Genomic DNA, 23587 nt, shown 5'->3' with positions numbered 1-23587 from the left:
TAATATCATATAACTCATTTTTCAAATATTTCTATGAACTTGTGTAATTTATAGTTAATACATTGGCTGATTTTTAGCCGTGGTGGAATGTCAGTGACATTTGCATAAAATGACTGAATTTCTGGTGGGAAAATGATATTTATCCGCTAATTAGACAAGGTATTTTGGGGAGCGGTAAAAATATTAAGTTCCAAAGGCAAGCGATACTGTTTGTTTGGGGTCATATTAACGTATGAAAGTTATTTCAGGAATTATCAGTTAGAGGACACTTTAGTATAAAAATCAGTAATTTGTGGCTAATCGGAAACAGTAGGTGCTTCGCTAAATAATTGAATTACAAGGGCCGTTTGATTCCTTGTACTTGATATTCGATTATTCGCTGTTCGACTCTGACCAATTTCGGATCACATGCGGGTTCTCTTTCTGACAACATTGGGTCTCTTTCAGCACAATTATGGTCACATCTGGACATGAAGAGAGTTTGAAATTAGTAGCGTACCTAGAATTTTGTCAGAAGGGGTTGTTTATGTGAAATTTCAATCGAATAAAAATGTATTACACCTAAAGAAGGGAAGAGTCGGTAAGCCCCTGTTGGCAACGGCATTGGTTTGACTGAATTATTGTTAATAATCACTCACTCAAAGGATGCAGAGATAAGTTCATTAGCCCCCTTTGAGCCCTTGGAGTTGCTACTTAATCAATCTGTTAGCGGTGTTTGAATTCTGTTGCTGCGAGGCTACTGTGGTAACCACTCCACCACCTCAAAGATTACCACTCCACCACCTCAATAGATTACCACTCCACCAACTCAATCGAAAATCACTCAACGACGTCAAGAGATAACCACTCCAACACCTCAATGGATTACTACTCCATAACCTCAAAATATTTTGCCAGAGCGGAAAATGCAAGCTAGTAACTTAATAATTATTATCTTCATAATTTAGTCTTAATTTTTTAAACGTTTTTTCACGATAGCTACGTCCGTAAATAATTTTTCATATTGCTGAATTTGTCAGCACCAAGAAGATTAAACTAATTTTTTGTTCAATTCTGCGGTTTCTTGACATAATGGCAATACCTATTTGAATGTCAGCTTCGTTGGCCGAGTGAATATTTTTCTTAAATTTCTGTATTTTAATTTCCAGTTAATACAGACAAGGAACAACAGACCGAAAGGTTTACAATTAATAAAAGATCTTAGGTTTAAATAAACGCTGTTCTAGTTATTCTTAAAAATACGAAGTCGTCTTCAAGTTTCAATTATTTTCAAACGGCTTTTTCGAAAAAAATAATTAGATAATGATATCTTTATTAAAAAACTAAATTTATATTTTAATATGTTCATTAATATTAAACAAATGTAGATTTCCACCATTATAAATGGTTCTCAGAATAACCATAAAAACCAACTTCATAAATGTGTAATATAATTAATGTTCTGAAATTAAAAGTTTAATTATTTAATGTTAAATTACTGACAGATAAACCACCTATTAATCGAACATTAATTCAAATTATATTCGGTTTTTATCATATCGGCAGCTTTTTCAGCAATCATGAAAGTTGGTGCGTTGGTGTTTCCAGACGGGATAGCAGGCATCACGGAAGCATCAATCACTCTAAGACGCTCAATTCCTTTCACCCTGTGAACGAAGAAAAGCTTTTATAAGTTCTGGAAAGAACTCAATTCTTAAAATGTCAAGGGAAGGTTTGGCGACTTCGCAAAAAAGTACAACAAATTTCTGGTGTAAGAATATTTCAAGTATTTTATTTGTAGTTCTGGTTTTTTTGTTTTCTCAACACTTTTTGCAATTTCTCATATTTCCGATATTTTAAAAAAATATCCTAAATATTTCTACGGACTTCCCAAAAGTTCTATTATTACTCAGGATATTTGAAATGACAAATGTTTCTTGAGAGTGGCAAGCCCTTGATGCTACATGTCGGTCTTGAAAAACTGGTCCGACTGAAATGTACCCTGATATCAGTTCTTCCCGTAATCAGTGTAAAAGCCTGTAGGTTTGATTGTATTTAAGTGATTACATAACTGATTACAGATTTATCATAACCAAAGGCTGTTCTCAGTTTCATATGACTGTAATCGAATTTAAGAATTTTAGACAGCTGATTGCTGTTGGGTATGGATAGTTAAATAGATCTTTTTTTCAAATACCAGAAGTTCTTAAATGAAATATCTGGGAATTTTCCTAATTTTGGTCCTTACTTGAGTTGCGGATCAACGACTGTCGTGGCGTCACGTAAAGAACCCATTCGATTCGAACAACAAACGTGATACGCAGGAACGGTGATATGCATGGCAAGACAGTGGTAATAGTCGTCACTGTAGAGCTCGAATTCTTCACAACCAAAATATGGAGCCGATATTAAAGTAGAACCAATGTCTTTCAATGGCGGAGAATCAACGACCATTTCTTTTAGGTATTTGAGTCCTGAAAAAATATAATTTAATTTGGTTGAATTTTTTAGAGAATATCAAAAACATTTGTCAATAATTTACAAATATCATAATTTGTTTGTGAAGTGAAATGTACATCCATTACTCTCTTGTCTGTACTCCTTTTTCATTTTCTTTAAAAATATCAGTTATTTCTTACATTATTAATTAATCTCAATTAATTTATGTTTTGTATATTATAGAACTTATATTTATCTCCGTTTGGGTTAAGTTTTTGAATGTCACTCTTGCAAAAAAAATACCAGCGAGCACGTTTTTAGCAGCCGTTTCATATATTCTGGTGCAAAATGTATAGGTATAAATAAGTTAACCCGACTCTTATTCGATATTAACTTGCACTGAATATAAGTGACTATTTGTAGTTGGTGGACGTTTTTAAAGCCATTTTAGGTTATTGTTTTTCAATTTAGAAGCTTAAAGTGTAGATTTATTTTAATTCAGAAAACTATTAACACAGAAATCTCGAGAAACTCTTTGAAGATATTGTGAGCAGAAACATTGGTATTAAAACACCGTTAAAGAGCTCTGAACACATCAGGACAGATAAGTAGAATTTTAAATATCTGGCACGTACGCTAGATGGGTATACTTAGACCAAGATCTCATCCCCGAAAATTAAAACAATTTAAAAGTGGATCGCTATTAAATAAAAATGGGTTCTACCAGACTTCTGAATTACCTTCCATTATAACTTTTAGGTCATAGTCATTTTCGTAGAAGTTGAACGTGACTGCCGGTAGATCCTTTGGATTTGATGATTGGATGAAGACTGTTCCCGCTGTTTTGGGATGCAAGTGTTGAAGGCCTGCTGACCAGTTATTTATATCTTTATAAGCTTCATATTTATCTAAATACTGAAAAACAATAATATTATTACCACTTTCCTCAAATTCGTCGTGGGACTTGAATGAAATGAAATGAAATTTTAATGTGTTCGAAAACAACCCTTTTTACAGTGTCAACTAGTTGTTACATAGCGTGTTACTTAGATATACATATTTACATATCACAGTAGTGAAATCAGATATATTACAACCTTAATTTATATAAAACTTGAGTCTGATAAAATATCAAAGACTTAACTAAGTTAGGTACAATTGGTTGTAAAATTTATAAATTTTCACATACATTTGCAATGCTTTGATTTCAGATATTTTACAGATTTACAAACCTATTTCATTGGAGTGGGTGTTTGCAGTTATTTGTATTCTATTAATAGGATTCAGAGTAATCTTTTCAGTTTTAAACATTTTTGTAGTTCTAGAATTGTACTGAGGAACATATATATTTAGATTTGAAATTAACTTTTCACTGGGTATTATATTGTTTAGTAGTTTATAAAGAAAAATTAGTTTTGTCTTTTTCCGAGTCTTCTAGTGTGTCAATTTTGAGATCATTTAAAATTTTTGAATAATTATAAATAGTATTTTTTTAAAAATATGTATGAAGATATTCAAGAACTTTCTTTTGAATATTTTCGATATGTTGCAACAGATAATAGCTGCACCCTCCCAGGTTAAAGATCCGTACATAGATTTGGACTTAATCAAGCTATTATATAGAAGTATAACATTTTTTTTAGAGTTTATTTTCTTACTGAGTTTTAAAGTTACGCCTAATAATCTTCTACAGCTATGTACAGTGTTTTGAATAGGTCCTCTAAAAAAAGCCTTTATCAAAAATCACACCAAGGTGTTTAATTAAGTTTTTTTCGGGGAATAGGTTCATTATCAATTTTAAAAATATACCGAATGTTATATATACCGAATATTCTCTTACTTCGTAGAGCAGCCACGCTCGGGTTGATTAATGCCATACAAAACGCGTCGGAATCTCAAATTTGAAAAATAAATACCCACATAAACCATTTTAGGTTCTGATGAATCATTTTGCCACGATAAATGTAAGTTTGAAAGTGGTAAAATTGTAAATAAGCCTTGTCTACGGTGCTAAGGGCTCGCGGCGGAGATTTCTCACTCGTGGTTCAAAGTTTGAAAACGTTCGCACATGCCTTCTGCGCATTCATAATTTATTTGGGGAAATGCCTTGTTGAGAACATTAACACTAGAAGGTGTAGATTTTGAATACCTAACTCTATAAACGGGTATGTGATAGTAAAAAGTTGGGCCTAGACCTTTATTTATCGGCTTATGGTATTACACATATCAATATTTATTTTGATGTCAATTTCACTCCTCCTAATTTCCATGTAATTTATACAATTGCATAGAACTAAAAAAAATTTGATATAAATTGGTGCGCCCCCGTGTTGAAGAAACCATGAACGACAACTTAGTTTTCATAATGGAATGCTTGTAGTCAGTATATCCAGGTCGTGCTTAGATATCTCGCGGTACTCGGCGACATGAATGGGCGAAACTGAGTGTAGTGGCTCTGCGGTAATTAAATCGTTTTGCTAAATTTTTGCGGCTCACCCTCCGCCTAAACATGACACTTAACACTTACACGCTTAATAACCCTAAGTATAACCCTGAGTATATCTTCTTTCCACAAAGTTTCAACAATATTTTTCTTTCTGTAAGTATTATTTCTTTTTTAATCAGTATTTCCAAAGCATTCATTAATAAAGATACATTCTTAAATTGATCAGTAATGTTAAAGTCTTGGAACTCATTTCAAAAATCCGTTTCTTCGCCGTAGTAGCCTGCAATCCAGGCCCGCACATTGGAGGGCACCAGGGAATGATAAAAGCCCCCAAATGAATACTTGAGCATCCCCAACCCGTCCGACCCAAACAAAATCGATTGCTCAACTAACGAAATATATTACCTAAAATATTGGTATATTAATCAAAAAGGGGAATCACGTTTACTAGCGAGCTACAATATAATTTAATTTCTGTAAATAAAAAAACCTTTTTATTATACTTATTTATTTATTTAGTTACATGGTGTGTAGAGCTACTAAGCCGAAAGGCTTGTCTGTAGCCATCACAAACAAGATATATATATAAATATACATATATACACATAAACAAAATCACAAAGGAGAGGGAAAAAAGAGGAGTTAAGTTACACAAGTAGTTGAAGTTTTTATACAGGAAGTAACATGACCTCGGAATGCTCTTGAAGATCTTAAATCAATTAGATCGGAAGGAAGATTGTTCCAGGCATTTATCACACGTACAGAAAGATGTTTTTGCTTGACAGACGATTTCACTATGGGTTTTCGCAATTTTGCATGATGCCCTCGTGTTAATGTGACAGACGAAGGCACAAATAATTGTTTTAAAGTTGGGTCAATCCTCCCATGATAAATGTCGTGTAAAAAAACCAAATCGTTGACACGGTGGCGATCAGACGGAGCCAAAAGTTTTAAGCTGGCATCGCGCTGGTGGGGAGCATTTTTTTGGAAGTTGCGCGTTAGTTTGGTAAAACGAGTATGCGCCTTTGTAATGAGGGTCATTGGGGTTATAAGGTAAGGGGACCAGATAACGGAGCCATAGTCTATGATCGGTAGAATCAAGGAAGTGTAAATAGTTTTCATAAAGGCTTCACTATAAAAGCAAAAATTTTTGCGTACAAGACCGGTAATAGGGTTCACACGAGCAACAACTTTTGCAGAGTGGCTTTGATACTTAAGTTTGTCATCAACTATTACGCCCAGATCTCTCACTTTAGTTACAGAAGGTATTGCGAAACCATGAATCGTATATGTAAAATTTGGGTTTTTGAAGCCAAGGTGAAGGACTTCGCATTTAAAGATATTAAAATGCATACCACGGTCAGTAGTCCAATTAAGTACCGCGTTTAAGTCAGCTTGTAGGCGTGCACAATCCATATCATTCGTGATAGCCATATAAAGCTTCGAATCGTCAGCAAAAAGTAGAAAAATTGCGTTCCGAATGACTTCAGGCAAACTGTTTATAAAGATATTGAATAGTAAAGGGCCCAGAACAGAGCCTTGGGGGACTCCGCTACGCAACTCTTTACTCTCCGAGAAACAGCCCTTAAAAACAACGCGTTGGAATCGATCAGTAAAAAACTAACAAGCCAGTCAGACGCCTGACCAATAATACCAGCACGACAAATCGCTTCCGCAAGGCCAGCGAATGGTATCGTATCAAAGGCTTTCGCAAGGTCGAGGTATAAAACATCAACAGACAAACCAGAGTCCAACCAGTTAGTCCAATCAGAGGTCGCGTGAAGAAGATTAGAGCTGCAAGACCTTCCGTGCAGAAACCCATGTTGGGACGGGTGAAAGAACTCCACTTCATTCAAAAATCGGTCCAATAATGACTTCACTATGCGCTCACAAACTTTGCAGACTTGGCTATGTAGGCTAATAGGTCTATAATTGGCCTTATTGGTACGCTTCCCTTTCTTATAAATTGGAGTAACATTAGCTATTTTCCAAGACTGAGGTACAACGCCAGAAAAAAAACTGATTAAATAATAAATTCAGAGGGTGACAAAGAGGGATGGCAAGTGTTTTTAAGAGATACGGGTGAATGTCATCGGGACCCGCAGACTTGGAACAATCCAAATTGTTGAGCTGCTTAAAAACATCATCAGGCGTGCAAGCAAAAGTGGAAAGACGAGGGCTCCCAAAAGCAACAGCAGGGGGAACTCCTTGGGCAGAGGATGGAACATTAGACGCAACCCTCGCAAAATGATCATTGAGTAGATTTGCTATATCTTCAGGGTCCCTGATTACATTCCCAGAGTCATCTTCAAGATGGGAGACTTCAAAACGACTTATTCTTTTGCTATTGATATGCGCAAAAAAAGCTTTCGGATTTGTTGAAATCAAGTTGGCCAGCTGATTTTTATGTTTGCGTTTGCACTTCCGAGCGGCATTTGTTAGAGCATTCCGAGCCTTTTTGTAGTTATCGTAAGCTTCCTGAACTAAATTATGAGACGCTTGCCGACGTTTAAGCCGAACATACCGCTTCCAAGCTGAATCCTTCATTTTCTTAGACTTATCAGAGCACACAAAGGAAGGCGTACGCTGACGAGGCTGTAGTTTAAACGGTACGTATCGTGAAGTGCCATCAAGAATTACGTCACAGAAACTCTTCCAATTAGAGTCAATGGAACCAGAAGAAAGCAAAGCCTACCAGTCAATATTATTTAAATAAGCTCGGAAGTTGTCATAATCCCCTTTGAAGTAATTACGAGAGCTTCTGTTCCAATTATCTTGGGGTGTAGGCGAGAAATCAATAAGGAATTCAACGACAGCATGGTCACTAGAACCAATGGGAGTCGCAGTTCGGACATCAAAAACCAGGTTCAGGTCCGAAGTAATAACCAGATCTAGAACATTCGCACGTTCGTGAGCTGAACCAGCACGAGTAGAGAGAGTAACCGTTTGATAGAGACCTGCATTAGAGACAACCTCAAGGAAAGTTTTTGCTCCCTTAGTAGCATCAGGAGCAGCTTCAAACGCGATCCAGTCCAGTTTGGGATAGTTAAAGTCCCCAAGAATTAATATTCCATAATGATGAAGAGTACAATAGTAATTAGCAGTTTTTAAAATTTGCTTAACTTCTTCGTGACTTGAGAAACTAGGGGAACGGTAGAGAACACCGACGACTAGCGAAGAGAATCCGTTAGAACACAAGACACTTAAAAACTCTAGACCCAAGTTCAGAGACCAGTCAGACAACACAGTATAATCAAATAAGTCCACCGAAGAGACCGAAAAAAGACTCGAGACGGAGAGGGCAACACCTCCTCTGTCTTTAAGAGGGTGCCGATCCTTGCGAAAAAGGTTATAATGCAATAGGGAACGTTCACAGTCTAAGGTGTCTCGCGTAAGCCACGTTTCCGTTAAGGCGACAAATTGGGCCCTTTGACTTAGAGCCAAGTTTTGAAGTTCCAAAAATTTATAGAGACTTCGAAAGCCTTGAATGTTGGTAAGTAAAGCGAGGGTGGCACTAGAACTGGTCGAAGAATTGAAATGTTTAGAGACATAACAATTGAAGATACGAGATCCCGATGATGAGTGAAGATTTGACACAGTAGGTATAGTCGACGCAGTTGGGACGTTAGACGTGGGTGTTGTAGCTGAAGAGGTTAACACAGTAGTCATTAAAGCGCGAGAAGCAAGAGATGTAAGAGGCACGGTTATAAAATAGTCGATAATGCTGGAAAGTTAGACACTGATGATGATACAATTGACACTGGCGTTAAAGTTGACACAGATGACGAAAATGGCGCCGCTGTTAAAGTTGGTGCAGATAATATAGTTGGCACAGAGGTTACAGTTGACGCAGAGGTTACAGTTGACGCAGAGGTTATAGTTGACGCAGTGGTTATAGTTGACGCAGTGGTTATAGTTGACGCAGTGGTTATAGTTGACGCAGTGGTTATAGTTGACGCAGTGGTTATAGTTGACGCAGTGGTTATAGTTGACGCAGAGGTTACAGTTGACGCAGAGGTTACAGTTGACGCAGAGGTTACAGTTGACGCAGAGGTTACAGTTGACGCAGAGGTTATAGTTGACGCAGAGGTTATAGTTGACGCAGTGGTTATAGTTGACGCAGTGGTTACAGTTGACGCAGTGGTTATAGTTGACGCAGTGGTTATAGTTGACGCAGTGGTTATAGTTGACGCCGAGGTTACAGTTGACGCCGAGGTTACAGTTGACGCCGAGGTTACAGTTGACGCAGAGGTTACAGTTGACGCAGAGGTTACAGTTGACGCAGAGGTTACAGTTGACGCAGAGGTTACAGTTGACGCAGAGGTTATAGTTGACGCAGAGGTTATAGTTGACGCAGAGGTTATAGTTGACGCAGAGGTTATAGTTGACGCAGAGGTTATAGTTGACGCAGAGGTTATAGTTGACGCAGAGGTTATAGTTGACGCAGAGGTTATAGTTGACGCAGAGGTTACAGTTGACGCAGAGGTTACAGTTGACGCAGAGGTTACAGTTGACGCAGAGGTTACAGTTGACGCAGAGGTTACAGTTGACGCAGAGGTTACAGTTGACGCAGAGGTTATAGTTGACGCAGAGGTTATAGTTGACGCTGAGGTTATAGTTGACGCAGTGGTTATAGTTGACGCAGTGGTTATAGTTGACGCAGTGGTTATAGTTGACGCAGTGGTTAAAGTTGACGCAGAGGTTATAGTTGACGCAGAGGTTATAGTTGACGCAGTGGTTATAGTTGACGCAGTGGTTATAGTTGACGCAGTGGTTATAGTTGACGCAGTGGTTATAGTTGACGCAGTGGTTATAGCTGACGCAGTGGTTATAGTTGACGCAGTGGTTATAGTTGACGCAGTGGTTATAGTTGACGCAGTGGTTATAGTTGACGCATAGGTTATAGTTGACGCAGAGGTTGTAGTTGACGAAGAGGTTGTAGTTGACGCAGAGGTTGTAGTTGACGCAGAGGTTGTAGTTGACGCAGAGGTTGTAGTTGACGCAGAGGTTATAGTTGACGCAGTGGTTATAGTTGACGCAGTGGTTATAGTTGACGCAGAGGTTGTAGTTGATGCAGAGGTTATAGTTGACGAAGCGGTAATAGTTGACGCAGAGGCTATAGTTGACGCATAAGCTATAGTTGGTTTAGGTGCGATAGTTGACGCAGAAGCTATAGTTGGTCTAGGTGCGTTAGTTGACGCAGATGTTATAGTTGGTGCGGATAATAAAGTTGACGCGGGTGTTATAGTTAACGCAGAGGTTGTAGTTGATGCAGAGGCTATAGTTGACGCAGCGGTAATAGTTGACGCAGAGGCTATAGTTGACGCATAAGCTATAGTTGGTTTAGGTGCGATAGTTGACGCAGAAGCTATAGTTGGTCTAGGTGCGTTAGTTGACGCAGATGTTATAGCTGGTGCGGAGAATAAAGTTGACGCAGATGTTATAGTTGGTGCGGATATTAAAGTTGACGCGGGTGTTATAGTTGGCGCAGAGGTGATAGTTGTAGTTGACGTGAAGATTGTAGTTGTCGTTGGCGCAGAGGTTATGGTAGACGCAGAGGTCATGGTTGACGCAAAAGATATAATTGACGCGGAGTTTATAATTGTCGTAGAGGTAATGGTTGACGCGGAAGATACAGAAGACTTTGATATTGTAGCTTTTGATGTAGACTGATAAATTAAACGAGAACGGGTGATTGGAGGTGACGGAGAAGTTGGAGTTGGTGGCGGAGTTAAAGATGGCGGCGGAGTTAAAGCTGGCGGCGGAGTTAAAGCTGGCGGCGGAGTTAAAGCTGGCGGCGGAGTTAAAGCTGGCGGCGGAGTTAAAGCTGGCGGCGGAGTTAAAGCTGGCGGCGGAGTTAAAGCTGGCGGCGGAGTTAAAGCTGGCGGCGGAGTTAAAGCTGGCGGCGGAGTTAAAGTTGGCGGCGTGGTTAAAGTGGGTGGCGAGGTTGAGGTAGGCAACGGGTTTGAAATTGAAGTTACAGGTAATTTCCGCGCATCAGCGAAGTCGGGCCAAAGCGCAGCGCAGATACGTTTTTTGGGGAGAGTTGACGTGGTTGATAAAAGTTACCAGTAAGAGAAGGGATTCCATGGGGGCCATTTAAGTTCATAATGTATCGGGTTTCTTGCGCTGGAACTAAATATCGATACGATGATACATTAGTTAAACGTTTGGGCTTGGTAGAATCCGCCAAGGTAGCTGATGCACCAGAATAATCACCATTAGAGTCAAGGACACGGACCACTTTATTTTGTCGAATAGTAAGGTCACTTTCTCCATCATGCAAACGACGTGCGAGTTCATCACGCGCCCTTCGGTAGTCATCAAGTTGTTTCGGTGTTTGGTCAATTCTCGCAGAGAACAGAAATTGAGGATTCCGACGTCTTGCTTTGATAATGGCTAGAAAAGCTTTTTTATGCGCAAAATTTTACTTACGTGGGTGTCACTGCACAAAATTTAAAATATTGAACACAAAACTATAAAAAGGCTTTATATAACGATACTTAAATTAGGTTAATATATTTTAACTATCTTAATTAATGGCAAAAGAAAAACGTTTCTTTAAAGCTCGAGTAACGCACCGAAGATCAATAATCCATCAAAAAATTTAAACTGCTTAATATTCGACGGCCCTTTAAATTGAAGAAATACCGAACGAACCTTGGTATATTGGAGCTATACCAGGATACACGAAAAAAAGTGATTGGACAATACTACAACAAAGGTTAAACATCCATAGGACTGCAGTTCATGCTTAATATTACATCATCCTAGTTTTTATCTTTAATGGGTAAAGTAGATTTATTTCATTTCATTTAATATAATATTTGTATCTCATTTAAGGTTTCTCTGATATAACTACATCATCAGTATTGTTGCGTGATGGGGTGTAAAAATGGTGTTGGGAAAACCAAAAATAAAGTATCATATCACTGTTTTCCAAAGGTTTAAAATTAACAATCTCTTTTGCTTACAAAAACGTCAGCTTCAATTAGAAATGTGAAAACCGCAAGAATCAGTTCAGCTCATTTCACCGCTGATGAATACGGAAATAATTTAAAATCAGTACTTGGCCAAGATAAAATTTGAGAAGCTGTATTACGAAAGCCAGTCCGTTTTCCACAACGTTTTTTGCCAAATGAAGTAGCTTATGGGAAAACAGAAGGTTCACTGGAAAATTGAAGATCTCACCCTTAGTAAAAGGGCTTATATATTCTTACGAGAAAATATTACTTCAAATTCAAGTATTTTTAAAAAGGACTGATAATTCAATCAAATGTTCTCAACTTTTTCTTAAGTTATTTTATCACGTGTATTTTTATTAAGAACTGTAATTGGAAATAAATAAATTTTTAATCCTATAGGAATTTTTTGGTAAGTCATTTTACCATCTCATTTTATTGAAACGTATGCTTAAAAGTGCAGAATTTGTTTTAAATTGCTTAAAATTTAATATTATCTGATGAGCACAACCATAATGTTTTTATATTAAAATGTACTCTGATTAAAAAGATATAAACTAAAATATATTGAGTTCAAGCCTTATTTGTAACCATACAATAAATCTAATTAGAAAGCTATCTAAATGTTATACAAAGGCATTAGTTATTTGTAACATATGCTATTACAGATATACATTAAATAATTATAATAATAAATAATAACTATAATAAATTAATTAATTGCATATAACATATTAGGTTAAAAATTGATACGTAATTATAATTTACAATAAATCAATATTAAAACATTAATAATTCTTACTTCTGGTTTCATGTAGTTGTATAGCAACATCTGGGAATTAAAAATAATTTGTATGTCGTTGTAATCGCCAGGTCTGGTTTCATATGAGGATTTTACGAATCCCATCGTCGACAGGGTTGGGGAAGATAAATAGCCGAGCAAGGGATTCAAATCTGAAATAAATGAGGAGATACACATTTATCTTTTTATGAAGATTTAAGTCTCTGAAGGAGCTTGATAAGCGTTAAAAGCTAAACTTCTGCCGTGCTGTTGAACTTAGTCACTGGAGAGTTCCAATTGGCGTTTTAAGAAGTTTAGCTTTTATTTGGGATATATCATGCGGCGGTCGAAACCTAGTTAAAAAAAGGTTTGTCTTCATTCTAAGTAGCATTTATTGGTGCTTGTAAGGTGGGATGGCTGAGTGGATAGTACGTTCATCTCGCTGAAAGAGGAGCCGGATTCGATTCCGGCATTAAGTCTCTCCTAACTGGTTAAAGAGGTTTGTAATTGAATTCTTTTAATTTTCTTTCCATAAAAACTTGTTACTTTAACGTTAATAGTTAGTGTAGGATTCTCTTGTCTCGCGGCGTATGGAAAGCGTGCCATCGCCCTCCTACCAAAATTAAGAACATTAAAAGCCGCCAAATGAGTTTGGCCTAAGGTGGTGTCTTTGTTAGAAGTCTGGCTGATAATTATTATATTTTTCTGAAATTAATTGTGATTCAAAGTAAATATACTCTATTGATAGGAAATGTCTTCTATTTAATTGAATTTTTTATTAATTAAACTAAGAAACTATCAAACCTTAAATTTAGCTTTATAATAAACGAAATTACACTTACAAGACTGATTGAGGACTCTTAACATGCAATCTCCTAGATTAACGGAAGTTGTCGAATTAACGGTGAAGAAAAATGGAGTTATCAAAGCGTGCTCTTGAAGATTTTCCCCGGCTGGAACGTCAGATTTCACAGGAATCTAAGATATTTTTTGGCTTTGAGTTTTTTTTTGGTTATTTCGAAACAAAGGTCGTTAAATAGACATGTTAAAGAAACCCTCGAAAACGCGTAGCGGGAACTTGATTTTAAGGATTAAAGCTACTTTTATACTCCTATTTTTATTTCATATTCAAAATTAACTACGTTCCGAAACACAACATTGACGTCCGGAGCATTTTGTACGTGGAGGTTAAAAAAACTTAAGCTAAAAAAGACTTATTTAAATAAGGGTAATTGAATTGTGTGTGGATGGCTTTAAAAGTCGCTTGCTGACTCAGGGCTAATGTGGTGCCTTGGGTATTAGTCTAGCTGATTATTATTAGGTTTATTTATTAATAGCGTAGAGAATAGGTTTGTTTTCTAAGATGAATCAACGCAATCTGCAGCAAAGGTTAATTGGCCAGGGCTTATGGTCTTCTCAGACTCTATTATCCAGTTTTTTGTATAAAAAGCAGTGGTGTAGCCAGAGATTTGACAAGGGGGGGGGGTCGAAGTATGTGAATGTCGAGAAGGGGGTAAAAATTTAGTACAGTCAAAGGTAGACCCAAGAGGGGGTTTGGACACGGAAACCCCCCTTGTCTACGCCACTGTAAAAAAGGATAATGGCAGAGGCAAGTCTACAGTATCTTCAGTTAAATAATATTAGATTTAAGGTTATTGTTACGAGGATCATAATAACTACTTCCAATACGTAATTTAGGAAAGTTAATCTAAAGTAACTCTTGCAAAGTGGTTCTTGTTGTCCGGTGCAATGTTTTTTTTGGTGGGAAGGAATTATTTTCTCGCCAACTGAAGCCGAGATGGAGGATGCTGCCGAATGTTTCCGGAATTTCGAGAGTCAATAAAAACAAACATTGTCATACCTTGATGCACTTCCCTTGATGCAATATCCACAACATTATTTTATTTTATGATTCTTCCTTGCAAATTATTTTTAATATGCTCCCAACATAGAATAAAAGAAAATCATAGCTGCTTACTTTATACTTTTGTAGTAGTTTCTTTGGGCCAACTCCAGATAGTTGAAGAATCTGCGGGCTGCTAATCGCTCCTCCGGCTACAATCACTTCAATCTTTGCTCCGATGAAAGACTCTTGCCCAGATTCATCAAGAATGTAGACGCCTCTTGCAACGTTATCATCGTCAATATCTACCTAAATGGAAATAAACGTTGCATACCGAAGGCACCATAGCGCCCTTTTCACTAACATGCTTTTTCCCATGACTCAATTGCGATATAAATAAAAATATAAGTATATATTACGCTAAAATTATCCATCCAACTTGTTAAGGTTAAGGGTAATAGTTAGTGTAGGGAGCTGTTGACTCTCGTGGCATTAAGTGCTTGCCACCACCCTCCAACGCATTGTAACCCGGCCAACTGAATTAATGGCTTTAAAAGTCGCTTGATGACTTAGGCCTAAGGTGGTCGCCTTGGGTATTAGCCTAGCTGATGATGATTATTATTATTATTAGTATTATTATTAATAGTAGTAGAAATGCACTAGTACTAAGGATATTTACTTTTATGTGAAAAATTATCTTATAATTAGCATAGTAACAATATGCATGCCAATTAGTCAAAATTACTACGTTCAGAGTAGCTGTACAATCAAGGGTAAGCTCAGCACATTGCCCCCTAGTGTCTAAATATTCCCAATTTGAATTGTGGTACTACCAAGGACTAGAATATCCTACTGAGTTCGATGGAAAGTCTCGGTCATTGGTTTTTTGAGAGTGCCGAAAAAAATGGTTTGGCAAGGAAATAAGAATTAAAACAATTTAAAATGTTACTACTTGTAATAGGCCTAGTACTTGTTATTATGTTACTAATATTTTAAGTAAGTCGCTGAATGATGTACAGGTTTATATTATTTATATTTATATTATTGAATTGTATTATAATATTAACTTCTCTTAATGCGTTACGAATTGTCCATGATAGTTTATACTAGCGGTACAACATTTTTAATAAATCGCTTCCGTTTTCAAGCTGTGCCTTTCAGATCGGACAGTTACCTTTGTGACTAATGTGTTGGCCATTAACTTCAAATTGGGTCGTTGGTATATCGGCTTTAAGAAAGCTTTTTCGGCTCCACATCTATAACCATCTCGAAGTGTGTATGGAACAATATTGATACCTATAAAAGAAAGAAAGGGGCAAACTTTAATTATCAAAGCCGAATTTCCAAGTCGCTAATAATCAAAGAAAATATTTCTTATTCTCAAAACATTTTGAGGTATTATACACTTGTTAAAAGCAAGTTTTGGATTAACGGAACCACTTTAGAGATCAGTGACTGAAGCATCATGCACTTTCTGTTACTTCCTAATATCAGAAGTTTATAAAATATATCTTTGGATAAAAGCATTCATGTTCTTTTCTTGCTAATATTTACTTGAAACTAGAACCTACTCAGCTTCCTGTAGATGTTTTAATAATATTTGGGAAGAAGAAAATGAGCGGGTCAAAGTACGCGGTTTATTGATTTTAAATTACTATTTCATAATAAAATTCGGTTTATTTATAGGTTAATATCGCAGGAAAAGTTTTGGATAGACTCGGCCAAAGTTTGAGCGTTTTATGAAAAACATCTGCGATTTGGCGGGCGCCCAACGTAATCTGTATTGAGCGTGTGAAGGTACATGTTTCATGTAAATGGCCTCTGGTACATTATTTTCATCAAACCTTCCTGTTTTTGTCTTAATTCCCACAACTTATTTTTTGGTCAAAGCTATTTAGACACAGAATATGACGGGGAACACTTTTCTAATTGAAACCAACTTTTTACCTCGTATGCTTCTAGATATATATTTAGAATGACTTTGACGACATGGTTCAAGGTCATGAAAATTTTCACTGTCAAGTGACCCTTTGCACATTCTATGTGTCTTGAAAATTAAAAATTCAAAGCTAAAAAACATTTTTTTGTTATTGACCCCGTATCGTTTCCTTGTTAACAAACCGTTTGATGTTTTAGTTTTTCTTTTCTACAATAATTAAATATTGGTTTATTAAAGAAGGGTAAGAAAAACATAACTTGATACACCATTTATTTTATTCATCGTGCCAAAACAAGCGTTGCAGCAATCGGAAAAATAATTGAACCCCATCTGTTTTTTTGGTTTTTTTTTTGTTTTTCTTGAATAAAAAGTTAATTCTTAGGTACATTTGGGTTATGCTTAAAATGTGTTTCCTAACTTGTTATTTTTCATATTTTCCTGTAAAATCGGTCTTTTCGACCAAACCAATTTCAATTGTACGTTTTTAAGTATGATCAACAACTTTCTCATAGAAAGGTTTCGTCTATTACCTACTGGTCAAAAAATTCAATTTGTGAAAAACGTTAAAATCTTTTTGAAAATTGGTATAAGAATGTATACCCTGAAATTTAAAACTCAACCATTTTTATTTTTCAGAAAAAAACGATGACAGAGCAAAAATAAATAGATAATAAGTATACCGTATTGGGTTTCCCCATTGAAATCTCGAGTTGGAAGTCCTCTTAATTTCGCTGCTTCTAGTGAAGCTTCGTCAAGCTCTATTGGGTAATTATTAAATTCTACTGTTAACTCTCCATCAAATCCGTGATAATCTGTAAACAAAAAGAATTTGCTAGAAAATCACAATTTAAAAATAGCATACTGACAAAGATACTAAGTTTGCTACTTTCCGAAATTATTTTGAGAATTCTTATTGGTGTTTGTAATGCGTTCAAGAACTAATTAACAAACAAATTTATATACTAAAGACCTATCTTGTGTTTGTACAGTCGCTTACAGAGCTGCTTAGTTTGTACTCTTTTAAACCAAATATAAATTTCCTGACATTTCCCTCAAATTTGGAACCATATTGAAATTATCTGATTTTTGAAGAAATCCCAGGTACTGTGGCAACCTTGTATGTGGGACCATTTATATACTTCTTTGAATATAGAGCGGACAATAATCGTCCAACTACGTTGTGACAGTCGTAGAAGCATAACTAAATTTATCGATGTTCGTGAAGCTTTAAATATCACTCTTTAATGGGTCATGGAAAATCAGTCTAGCTTCGTCGTCAATGGCGCTCTCAAGGCACAGTTAAACCAAAATGTCATCAGCGACACTAGGGCCATTTTGAGAGCCAGCCATCTTGAATACTGGCATGCTTAATTTCCGCTGTGCAATAGTAATTATAATAAAAATATTACCCAAACCACCACTCTAGGTCCAAGTCATCTAGCGTTTGCAATTGCCTTCAAGACCGTTGGCTGAATTTCATTGCGTAGGAGTGTGGTGGCTCCCTACACTTTCCACAAGCGTTTACTTTTACGGAAAGGGTTAACTAAAAAACTCGGGGAAAACCCTTTAACCAGTGAGGAGAGACCTTTTATATGACGAAGGAGTTGTTCCAAGAGGCGAAAGTGCTAACACAATAGTAACACCACCCCTATGACGTTGGGTCATAAAAGTTATCTATTCTATGCCAGATGTAAATTATCGATTTCACGGGTGTTTATGAATGAAAATCCTTTGTGTGTAGCTAGCTCAAACCTGGTCTTGGAGGGCAACGCTAAGGACCGAGCACAAGAAGGGGCGAAACGGTGTCGGGGGTAGAATGGTATTGCGAGGGGAGTCATTATGGGTGGGAAAAAATTCCGAAATGTGGAGAAGGAAACGAATGGGTAAGGTCACTGGTATCTGATTTGGCACACTCCGGACATTTTACGCACCATATGTTGTGCTTGTCAAACATTTTTGATACAGTGATTTATTGGCTTGCGTAAAAAGACCTTTATAAAGAAATGGTTTACAGTAAACACTTTTATATTAAATTAATATTATTTAATAAACAAAGAAAAATATGTAAAAAATATAATTTTTACCTTGGTCTATATATCTCTCTCTCCTATTTGCTTCGTGTTTCATAAAATAAGGTAGTACTTCGTTAAACGACCAGCCTTTGGCTCCTAAATCAGACCATTTATTGTAATCCTCCTTATTGCCTCTTACGTAGATCATGGCGTTTACTTCACTGCTTCCACCAACTACTTTTCCTCTTGCATAAGGAATTTTCTGAATAATACGCGCTTTTCATTAGTTCCTGATTGCTGTTTGGAGGTTTCAAAAACATTAAGTAAATATTTACAACAAATACAAACAGAAGTGAATGATACTACTAACGTCATTCACTAATATTTTGAAATACGTTTCTGCAGAAAAAAAGTACGGGGAGAGGTAAATAATATCTGAAGTTTATCAAAGGCCATTAAATTGAAACTTGTACCTTTCGAGGTTCAGATTCCGTTGGACGAGAATTTCCTGGTAGCAGAGGTGGACAAAATATGCGAGTGTTCATCAATTTATAATCTCGCTTAAAGATTAAGATAAAAAATCTTATCCTTATCACGTTTACTTAAAATGTAAGCAAACAAAAATATATTTTACTTAGCTTGCTAACAGCGAAAACTGCCATAATCCTAAAAGTTCGCGTGAACATGAGTAGTCGATTTTTAAGAGAACGTTTTCAATGCGAGCGAGAGCCATGTCGCATTGGGGTGGTTCGCTTTCGTTACAACAAGTCGGCCCAGGCCATAATATTAGTTCCACATAAGTGTATTAGAGTGGACAAACCTATACACCCTTAGTAGACACAGGTAGGCAAACTAGTACTAAAAGCTGTTGAGGCTACGTGATTTCTTATCGTTTGATATATAAATTGCCATCCTAAGTTGAAGAGTGGATGCCGCCCACCATCAGCAGACACGGGTGGGCAAACTAAGAAAAAAGCTGTTGAGCCCATGTGATTTCATATTGTTTGATATAAAATTCACCATCCTATATTAAAGAGTGGCCACCGCTCACCCTCAGGATAACCGGGTGGGCAAACCAATACAAAAGCTATTGAGGCCATTTGATTTCCTATTGCTAGATAGATGGAAAGTATTAAAGGTGAAATAGGTAAGCAAAACAAGACAAACATAATTCTTTTAAATTATTGAAATTAGTGATATAAGATTTAAAGAAATTCTTAAACTGGGATTCAAATGTGTTTATTTTACTAAATTTATATCAAACATTTGGGTAGTTAAGCCACTAAAGTCAATTCTGAAATTATTAAAAAAATACCCATTAATGTAATTTTGCAGAAAAGAAATTAATTGATTATGTCATTCTCGAATTTTATATTATCTCGGTGACTAAATTGGTATTTTCTTAGAGCTGATATTTAACATGGATTATTAACAACTTCATGAATCATATTATTGTAAGAATTAGGGCTTACTATTATCCGTATAAACGTGTCTACGTATAAACGTATTCTTAAGTGAAGTACGTTTATAAAACGGATAGCACTAAACCTTTGTAATTATCCGTTTACACGATTTATTCAAAACGTATAACCGTATAAACGTTTTTTTTTCGTTTAATGGTTCAATCGGTTTTCCATTCAATCGATTATTCGTAACGTTTACCCCTGTCTTTCCTGATACGAGTGAAGGAGTTTCTTCTCAAAACTGGACAGTACAATTTTAAACAAGAGCCAATGTTTAACGTCAACTCTCATATCTAACTCCGATTTTGACAGCGGCAATTGGGTGCTGGATCCAAATGTTGGGCACAATGGCTCGACTGTTAACGAATTCCATGACAACTCGGGTCCCCCAACGAAGTTTTTTGTCAACCCTAGGGTTGTATTAGCGAGTCGGCTCTTACAATTGGTCCTTATCTTAGGAACATGGAGCTTTTTTTACCACATTTCTAGTTATAGAGATTGAATTTTTAACCATGGCTAAGTTATGTAAGAGTAAACTATATATATTTCTCAAAGATTATAGAGTAAGGAATACAAAATTTTAACGAAAACCACCACCAATGACATTTTGTGACCTCTTAGACGTATAACAACCTATTCTGGTATAAAAATACCAAAATATTTACATTTTCCGAACTTAAACAACTTCTTTTGGAGGTAACAATGTTACCAGCCGTGGAGAATGTGCGCTCTGAACTTGCTGAAGTGGCAGGAATACATCAATATTTGTTCGCAAGTGAGGCTAGTGCGGAGAATTTTTGAGCGCGCGCTTTCCACCACTCTAAGTGGTTCAGATCGAACCTCAGTTGGGGTTCTGATAGGTATTCATCAAACTGGCTATCTTCATTGGCCTGCGATGGTCAGGGGTCATTGTAAAGTTACGCTAGGGCGGAGGTGTGTGTGGCCTTGGGCAACTCGACATCCATTTTCATTACCTCGGAGCTCTTGCACAACATACCTCGGACATATTCCCGAACAGCTTGTCTAACTTCAGGTGTTTCATCCGCGAGGTCTTTGTAGCGTGGGTCCAGAAAGGCCGCTATGAGACGTGCGAGAACTTGCTCTTGGTTATCGCTTGTACTTATGTAGATGGTTGCATATGGTTTTTAACTACTTTTGTAATTAGTGGTCGAACCATGGACGTTGGTGAACTCTTATCACCACAAAATATAGTAGTTACCATTTGCAGTGGTTTTAGAAGGTCTACTAATTCGGCAATTTGTGTCCACTCTCTCTCTGCTATGTCAAGCTTTTCAGCAACTGCTCTGGTTGTGAGTGTTCTGTCGGTTAGAACAGTGGTAATGGACAGTCGATTCTCCAACAGACGTTGTAAAATTTCAAACGTCGAGTTCCATCTGGTCTTAACGCTTTGTATGAGTTTCTGTTTTTGAAATCCTAGCTGCACCTGTTTCGTCTCCAAAGCTAATGTTGCCACATTTGAGGGTCGAAAGTGTCCAACTATTTTAGAGGCTTTTTGGCAGACATCAACGGTGGTCTTGTGCTCAAGAGCCTTATTAGCGGCAAGTTGAATTGAATGTGCCGCACAAGTGAGCCCACCTTTTTCTTTTATGCCAAGGCTACTCATGTCACGAACGGCGTTGACCACATTTACTGCATTATCAGTCACAACAGTTATGGTCTTGTCTAAGATGTTCCACTCTTTCAAAACGTTTTCCATGGCGTTGCAGAGATTGGCCGAAGTGTGACGTTCTTCCATAAGCTGAGTAGTCAATGTAAAGGACTTTGGTGTCCACTGGTTGTCAATTAGATGAACTGTCACCGTAAGGTATGATTGTTGGGCTCGTGAGGTCCAGCAATCAGATGTTCATGTAACATTTTCAACCGCGTCCAACTCCTCTTTTATTTGACATTTCACCTTATCGTACAACATGTCCAGCCTTTTTTTTAGACCAGACCCCCTACAAATCTTAAAACCGGGCTCCACAGTTTCCATGAACTGAATAAAACCCGGACACGATGCAAACGAAAGTGGAAGCTGTGACATACCGATCATCTTTGCAAGGGCTTGATGAATACTTTCGGTACGGTCTTGAGAACAAATACGTCTACGAGTCCCTGTAGAAAGGCGCTTGCGTTTAAGTACTGGCTCAATTGAAAATGATTTGGAAGCACTCGTCGACGGTGTGCTGGGTAGATCATCGATTTGGATAATATCTCCGCTCTCGTTATCGCCCTTTCTAGTAACGTCGTCCTTAAAAAAATGCGTTAAATATTCCAAATACACATTGTAGTTTCGACATCGTTTACGCAGAGCTCAGTACAAAAGTAACTTACTTCTGGTTTAATTCAGCTACTGCGCCAAGATGGTCACTCGGAGATTTGCCGTGAACCTTCTTTAAATGGTTTCCGATTGCCCCTGTCGAACCTCCTTTACACGTGAACTCATTGTTGGTGTAGTCATCACAAATAATGCAAAATGCCGTGTCACCCTTTCTTTCCGCGAATTGCCAAACCCAACTTTTTGTCTTGCCCATAACATCGACCGTTACAGTGCACGATTTATAAATTAATATTTTCCAACAAAATATACGTTTGGAAAAAAAGGAAACGTAAGACCTCTGTTATCTAAAGTCAAAGTCCTATTGTAGATCAAACACCGTTTGGAATGGTTAATAATTATTGGAAAACATGTAGATTTCATTAAAAAATAAGCTCTGGTAACATCCAAGTTTTTGTACCTAACCTTTGCTACACAGCAGAAACACGGATTTTCGTTTTAAGATAAGCGTGTCGATAGGTCCGTGTAAACGTATCAAACTACACGGGTACATGTGAAATATACGTTTATCCGTTTACTTTTAAAAACACGGCGGTTTTGGAAACGGTTTTTAAAACGTTTACACGTATAACCCTAAACGGATATAGAAACACGGATTTGGGCAAAGACCCTAGTAAGAATGTATTTATGTACTAAGAATATGGCAAGACGGAGATTCTGTCCCCATGGTCGCATACTTTGCAGCTTAAGGGCCTGTTGCAAAAGCCCTAGCCAAAGTGCTAGACCATTGAATTAAACATTTGCGATTTTAGCAAAGCAGACTTTTGCAACAGGCCCTAAGTTTGACTGCTATGGATTTTTCGGTCTCACTCTTTCACGTAGACAATTCCAATCATTTTCTTTTATTGTTCTATCGAATGAGATCAACTTTTTTTCGGTAACTCTCCCTTTAAGGGGGTTGGTCGGAGTGGGCGGAAATTAACGGCACTGCGTGCGCGTCTAAGAGTTATCTCGAAAGAGACCAACTGTTTTTTTTCGGTCATTCTCCCTTTAATAAGAAAGTGCCACACTTATTTATTACTTCTGACCATACACGCTTTCGATAAGAAAGTGCCACACTTATTTTTTTACTTCTGACCTTTGCGACCGCTACGAGGTGACAGATTTCCAGTTTTCTCCGCCACATCTCTTTCAGAGAGGTTACCCGTAGACCTCTCTGCAATCAGAGAGCATATAATATAATATTCTCTTTTGTGCAATGTCGAACCGATTTATCTCTCCCGCCTTTACGGGCACTAATAGCTAACAATAGCCCCACATGGAAGAAATGCGCCCCCCTATAGGGCGGGCACGAAACAAAAAGTGTTCAATAGTAAAAGTTCAAGCGTAAAAATCGGGGAGGACGACGTAGCTAGGTTGGTATAGACGTCGGTTTTGGAGATTAC

At 37.3% G+C, this 23587-nt stretch overlaps 1 protein-coding gene across 1 annotated transcript in view; it reads right to left on the bottom strand.

The window, feature by feature from the left end:
• Positions 1 to 1391: 1391 nt before the first annotated feature.
• LOC149945886 (glucose dehydrogenase [FAD, quinone]-like) overlaps positions 1392 to 23587 on the bottom strand; it is a 36628-nt gene continuing 14432 nt past the window's right edge. The window contains exons 4-12 of the mRNA XM_090170630.1: positions 18474 to 18663; positions 17070 to 17201; positions 15625 to 15746; positions 14586 to 14759; positions 13450 to 13585; positions 12629 to 12780; positions 3159 to 3333; positions 2228 to 2453; positions 1392 to 1646 (exon numbers count right to left, since the gene is read on the bottom strand). Coding sequence (XP_090026756.1) covers positions 1508 to 1646; positions 2228 to 2453; positions 3159 to 3333; positions 12629 to 12780; positions 13450 to 13585; positions 14586 to 14759; positions 15625 to 15746; positions 17070 to 17201; positions 18474 to 18663 — 1446 coding nt within the window. The 3' untranslated portion in view covers positions 1392 to 1507. The remainder of the gene's footprint in view (positions 1647 to 2227; positions 2454 to 3158; positions 3334 to 12628; positions 12781 to 13449; positions 13586 to 14585; positions 14760 to 15624; positions 15747 to 17069; positions 17202 to 18473; positions 18664 to 23587) is intronic.

The sequence above is a fragment of the Leiobunum rupestre genome, chromosome 4 (genome assembly GCF_980474605.1).
Source record: "Leiobunum rupestre chromosome 4, qqLeiRupe1.1.hap1, whole genome shotgun sequence".
Taxonomy (NCBI): domain Eukaryota; kingdom Metazoa; phylum Arthropoda; class Arachnida; order Opiliones; family Sclerosomatidae; genus Leiobunum; species Leiobunum rupestre.
The sequence above is the reverse complement of the archived record's forward strand: the minus strand, read 5'-3'. Positions and strand labels throughout refer to the sequence as shown.